Here is a 6,130-nt window from a genome sequence, read left to right on the forward strand (position 1 = left end):
ACTCTTTCCAAGCCATGTGGGAAGAGGGCTCGAGGAGGTTTATCAGACAGGATGGGTCTCTCAGCCTGAGCAGACTCATGCAATCTCTGTTCTGACTCCTGGTTCAGTCACTGCAGCCAACAACAACAACAACAAAAAAAAATCCAAGGGAGGGCTAAGTTAAGCACCTTGTAAAACTTACCAGAGAGCACTCCATCATCATGGTCTTGAAAGAAAAATAAGCTAAAATATTTTATTAACTCTCTTGGCAGCCCCATCTTGCACAATGTAACCTTTAAAAAGAAAGAAGGTCAGAAGGTTAGCTGTCCATTAGCATGAATAAGGAAATGTTCAATACCTATTAATATAAATTAATTGGTTTTTAAAATTCCCGTATGTCCCATTTAACTGCCCATTTAAAAGCAAATATAATGATTCCCATAATCCAGCATTTGAGTTTGTGAGTTTCATAAGTTTCAAAGGAACATAAAAATGTAATAAAATTTAAAATGTTTTCTACTCTGCCATGCATTTAAGTATCCTTTAACACAAGGCATCTGCCATGTTATTCCAGATCTTTACTACTAAATCCTCAGATTCTGTTGTACATTAAGCACCGTGTGCTCTGAGCTAACATTGCTCATGAGCATCACAAATATGTATATTTACAGGATTCGTGTATTTTCCAAACTGATAGAGCCCTCTTGTTTTTCTAGGAAATATCTAGAAGTCCTGCCCCTTTAATGAAAGCACCAGTCTTACTTGCAAAGTTCTGCAGTTCTGTATGAAGGCTTCTGACAAGAGCTGACTTCAGCTCTGTTGAGCTTTCATTATTGACAGTGCATAAGGAGCAAAAATCCTATCCAGCTTGACATTTGGATTGTCTTTAGCTTGCTGTGGCCCCTCTACATCTTTTCTGAAAGTGGTCAGAAGTAGCACCAACAGAAGATGCAGAAATTACTTGCAGGACCAGCTGCACAATGGTTTAGTCGGGAAAGAAAAATCAGACGGAGGTAAGCACAGAAACCACTGAATCAGACTGGGGCAACTGTCTTGTTCTATTTTAAGTCCTGAAAAGTCAAAGCTTAAGTTAAAGCAGCCATAACCTAAAAGAGCACAGTGTCATCAGAGCATTCCTAAATGACCATGATCTCCTGAGTTTGCTCAGGAAAGTGGTGTGGCAACCATATGAAAACCCTCTGCCCCTGAGAATACTCCTGTCATAGCTCATCTGGCAGACTGTGCAACCTGACAGAGAAGTCATGCTTAGGTCGGAGATGCTGGACTTTCTTTGTCTGAGCACCAGGTGGAAGTACCGGTTTTCAGTCTTCTTCTAAAGGGTGCCAATCCCAAAACACTTCCAGCTCTGTGTCACAGTGACAGCATTGTAAATTCACTTTTCTCCACAGTTCAAAAGGGTTTTCTCCAGCTGCATCAGCTGATTTAAAAAGCAGACATAAAAAGGTGCATAGAAAAAAAAAGTAGACATCAAGCTAAATACAGGTTGGGAAGAATTGTTCCAAGTTAAAATTAAAGAACACATTCATGAGGTTTTCCTTATGCTTGTTAATATCAGGGCTGTTACCGGAGAGGGCAGCAGAGCATAAAAATCACTTGCCTCACACTCAGTTCAGACAGCAGGTATAACGGAAGAAAGTTTCACAAGTCCAAGGAGAAAAGAAAAAAGTCAATATTAGCAGCACCATCTTTCATTCTCTCTGCTTCTGTGCTAAGAAGTCCCCACAAATTACTTCAAGAAATTAGCAAGAGTTTCAATATGTTATCGTTTAGTAGCATAATACTAAGCACACCAGATGGCATTTCCCAGGAATGTCAAACATAGATCCTGGATTCAGTAGGATTTTGACTTTTTTATTTCTTGGATCAAAGCACAAGCTGGTATATGCTGCCTGGCCACCAGGATGTTAGGGAGCAATGGTTGCAAAAATCCATCTCCACTGCAAAAGAACAGTGACTGTGGTAGCACATTTACAACAGAAGCTAAATAATTCCTAAAAGTCCTATCTCATCTTTAAGACCATGAGAGAAGAAAGGGTGTCTGCAGCATTTCAAATGTCATTTTTTCTTTAAAGTGCCACATAAATGTTAAACATCTATAAATGCAACACACAAAACCACTGTCTGGCTTGAAAATTACCTTGACCCACTGCAAAACTAACAAGGTTATCAAGACCAAATTATTAGTATTTTTTAAAGTATATTAGCAAATCTTTTCCTTACTCAAGTTCCTTATGCAAGTCTCCTATCTAAAAATGTCTCCTTACCTCTTCCACCCTATTAGCGCCTACTTCACTCTCCCCAAATCAAAATTCTTATCTCCTTGCCACCTCCAACACTTTACCTTCAGCATCTCCCACGCCACAAATCTCCTGTTGCAGGGTCTAAGGCCAACTCTGACACTTACCTTTCCCTGGAAGAACTGGTCTCAGCATTGCCTCAGGTGGTGCCAACCCCATGGCAGAACAAAGCCACCAAGGGGTTACCCTGTGTTATCCAACTCATGGTAACTGCACAGATCCTGTGTGTTCTGTGGCCAGACTAACACACCCCAGCTTGACAGAGGAGGGTGAATATGTGTTCACCTCACTTGTACCTGCGGCCAGCTGAGAACTACCTCCACAAATTCGGACTGCAAAGGCACAACAGAAATACAGTGCACAATTTTCTGTATGATGAGAGGAAATTTCAGATTCCCATGACAAAGAAGAGTACCCATCTGGCAGGTGTATGCTTCGTTAACTGCTGTTAAGATTAGGAAATGGGAGCAACTAAGGAAGAGGACTTCGGCCTTGCTCGTGCACACACACGTGCAAATCCACCAAACATGTAGAGCCGCTGCTCCTCCTCTCCTGGCATAAGGAGGGAACCCCAGCTGAAAGTTTCAAACACAAGCCCAGCAGTTGTGTAAACAACATTTGGTTGCTACTAGTTTCAAAATGTAGCTAGCAGTTGTTTACTGTATGTATAACACCAGCTGTCATGGACATCCCAGAGCCACAGTGCCAGAGCTGTGCCAATATCGCAAAGGAAGTCCCACAGTTTCACAGCAAACATCGTGGGACACAAAACAAGCAAAGGAGAAGCAAGCAGAAAAAGAGGATGCAACAGTTTCATGGTAAGTTTTAACAACACTGCACCTGCTAAGACAAAAGCCAAGCCTAGACCATCATTTCTGACTACAGTGTTCAAGCACTTTGACTCACACTACGCTAAACCAAAGAGGGGGTTAATTAAGATTGTGTCCCCATAAGCAATAGTATATATTTTCTGATTCTGTCATATTCTTTCTGCAGTGTCTGGTGTCTGGATATCAAGTCTAATATTGCTGCCATCAGCAAGGTAAAGACCTAGAAAGAGTCTCTGGGTTTGGTTCTTAAATGTGTCCTGTTAGGTAGAAACAGAATAATACTTTTATTGGTCTGTACACTGCTGGAACCCTTCTGAAGATGCTGATGCTCCATTTCCCTATGTAGTCCAGTAAAATAAACAACTGAGATTACTATTTACTGAACAGTAAGTTACTAAAATTACTATTGCAGATGACAAAAAACCTGTGCAGAACAGCGAGTGGGAAGATACTGTAGAATTAGAGGAGGGTCACTTTGATGTTAAACTGAGCACAGATTACTCAGTCTCTCAGTATCTGTAGGAACAACGCTGTCACTGTCCTAGGAAGTAGAGACTCCTAAAAAAAAGCAGAAGCAGACAAACAGCTGCATGTGAATAGTCAAAGTCTCAATCTTGCCAAAAGGAAAAAATGCATCCCTGTACCTATAAATAGGAAAGTCTCCAGTGAGGGCATCTTAATACACCAGAGCCACTGCCACGGGAATATTGTGCACAGTGCCAGCGGTCAAGGTTCAAAACCACCACAAACTGAGGAGATGCAAAGAGGAAACCAGAAAACATTTAGGTCATGAAAAAAACGGGCCTCGTGGTAAATGACCTCAGAAAACTTTCTGATGTTGAGACATAAGAAAGGGGTGATATCAATCAGGAAAACTGAAGCACAGAGGCCAGATCCGTTGGCTGTCAGGTGACGACAGATGCAGTCAGACTAGAAGCAAAGCACAGATTTGTAACAGTGAGGTAGCGCACACAAACGCTGTATTCTCCACCGGTTTTACATTTCCCTAAAGTACTTCCCTGAGCTCAAACTCAGAAAGCCTCACGCCTTGCTGTGCATGAGAAGTCAGACTTACCTGTTCCAAGAGGATGGAGTTTGAGAACTCCCCTGGGGACACATCTGGATGAAGTGGCAGAAACTCCTTGCTGCAGCTTCTCTGACTGCTGACTGCCCTGTATCAGAGGACAGCAACAGTCCTTCTGGCATTTGTATTAATTAAGGAGAGGTGCTTCCCTTGAGATCCATAGTGAAGGAAAAATGCTGTAATTGCACATACTGCATGTAATATTAAATTTTGATTTCTTGCATCCACCTTTGCTAGCCTGGTGGAAGATATGGGAAAGTCCCTGAGAGCCATTAGGTTTCAAGTACTCTTAGTATCTTGCTGCAGGGTCTTCATGGTGCCTGTATATAAGAACATCTCCTGACCCCTGTGATGTCAGCAAAAGCAGGGTGGCAGGGCTGACATTTAGGCTGTGTGCTCCATTACCCACCTTTCAGTACCCTGGAGAACATGCTAAGATGTACGACTCCAATTAACTAACTCAGCTCAGACTCATAACTTTTTTGGGTCAGAAGGACCATATTTTCCAGTAAATCTAGCTTAATTAAGAGTTATCTCAAGGTAAGATCAAATACAAACAAAATGTGCATTCTTCCACATCATCTAAAAATTAAGAACATAACAACAAAAGTTTGTAGAATTATATGTGGGGGGGAAAGGTCTTGAGAAAAAACAAAACAAAACAGTCTTTCTTATTTAAACAGACTTTCTACAAAATTTCCTGACACCCAGTATTTCACCTAGCTTCATGCCTACACATCTGTTTGCACATATTAAAAACAAGATAAAGTCTTCTCAAGGCATTAACCAATGACCTGTCTGAAGTCCTGGGGATCCACACGGATTTAATCTTTATTCCCAAATGAACTTCCTTCTTATCCAGGGGACAGGGTCTAGTCATTCTTCTTAATTAAAATAAGCATTACTTTACTTCTGTGGAGACACAAAAGCTCCTCTCTCTTACACTGAGGATCATCTCCTGTGCTCACCTTACTACTTGCCTCAAACAGGAAGGAGCAGACACTTCCTCACAAATGCCTTTGGCACACACATTTTGGTATGAAACATTTCACATGTGATAAAAGTGTATGTGAAACATGGAACACATATGGGGTGCAAACATCAGAATGAGATAAAGACATGTAACTCATTACTGACTCTTGACAAAGTGCCAGCAGGCCACTTGCTATATAGCCAGTTTGCTGCCCAGGACTCAGCAGTGCTGGGGGGTGAAGGCGAGTGCAAAGGCTCACACACACAGTAAGAGCTTCTGAGTGTGGGCTGCTCTCCTGGTTTCACTGAGACAGAATCATAGAATTAATTCTTGGTCAGAAAAGCTGCATTTTAAGAAGACTGCAGCACCCAATTTGGTGAGAACAAAGTTGATAAGACACTTTGTTTTAGTTCATGGCCACCATGGTATGTGGGTTTCCACAGTGATCAAGGTCTCCAGCAGTTCAGAGCTAGCCAGGTGCTAAGGCTAGGAGGAGAGAAAGCCAGGACAGCTGACCCAAGCTGGCCAACAGCAGTGTTCCATACCATAAATGTCACACTCACTATAAATTGGAAAGTTTGCTAGGGACAACCCTCTCTTTCTCAATGGCCACCATCCCTGGAGGGTCTCGCCCATCATTCTGCTCCCAACGCCTACTCTGCTGCTTGGGACTGTCACGCTTTTGTCAGCTGAGTATAACTTTGTGTGTTTTATAGTAGTATTAGTTCTTCTTCTTATTATTATTTCATTAAATCTGTTTTCATTTCAACCCTCAGGTCTCCCTTCCTTTTCCCAACTCCGCTGCCCCAGGGGTGAGGAGGGGTCATTGGGTGATAGAACAACTGACTAAACCAAGACCCCTGTGTGCGCTGAAGCTCCCATAGGGAAAGGGCACGGAGGACTTTGCGCATCTGCTTCTGCCAGATCCTCACTGCTGCTCCTGCAG

At 42.3% G+C, this 6,130-nt stretch overlaps 1 protein-coding gene across 1 annotated transcript in view; it reads right to left on the minus strand.

Moving 5' to 3' along the window:
* The window catches only part of LOC114818951 (sorting nexin-31-like), a gene marked incomplete at both ends in the record, with an annotated part of 15,179 nt that extends 10,880 nt beyond the window's left edge, over positions 1-4,299 (minus strand). The window contains 4 exon segments of the mRNA XM_029087032.1: positions 178-280; positions 3,282-3,384; positions 3,932-4,057; positions 4,203-4,299. Coding sequence (XP_028942865.1) covers positions 178-280; positions 3,282-3,384; positions 3,932-4,057; positions 4,203-4,299 — 429 coding nt within the window.
* Positions 4,300-6,130: the final 1,831 nt, after the last annotated feature.

The sequence above is a fragment of the Antrostomus carolinensis genome, unplaced genomic scaffold, assembly GCF_000700745.2.
Source record: "Antrostomus carolinensis isolate BGI_N321 unplaced genomic scaffold, ASM70074v2 scaffold8239, whole genome shotgun sequence".
NCBI lineage: Eukaryota > Metazoa > Chordata > Aves > Caprimulgiformes > Caprimulgidae > Antrostomus > Antrostomus carolinensis.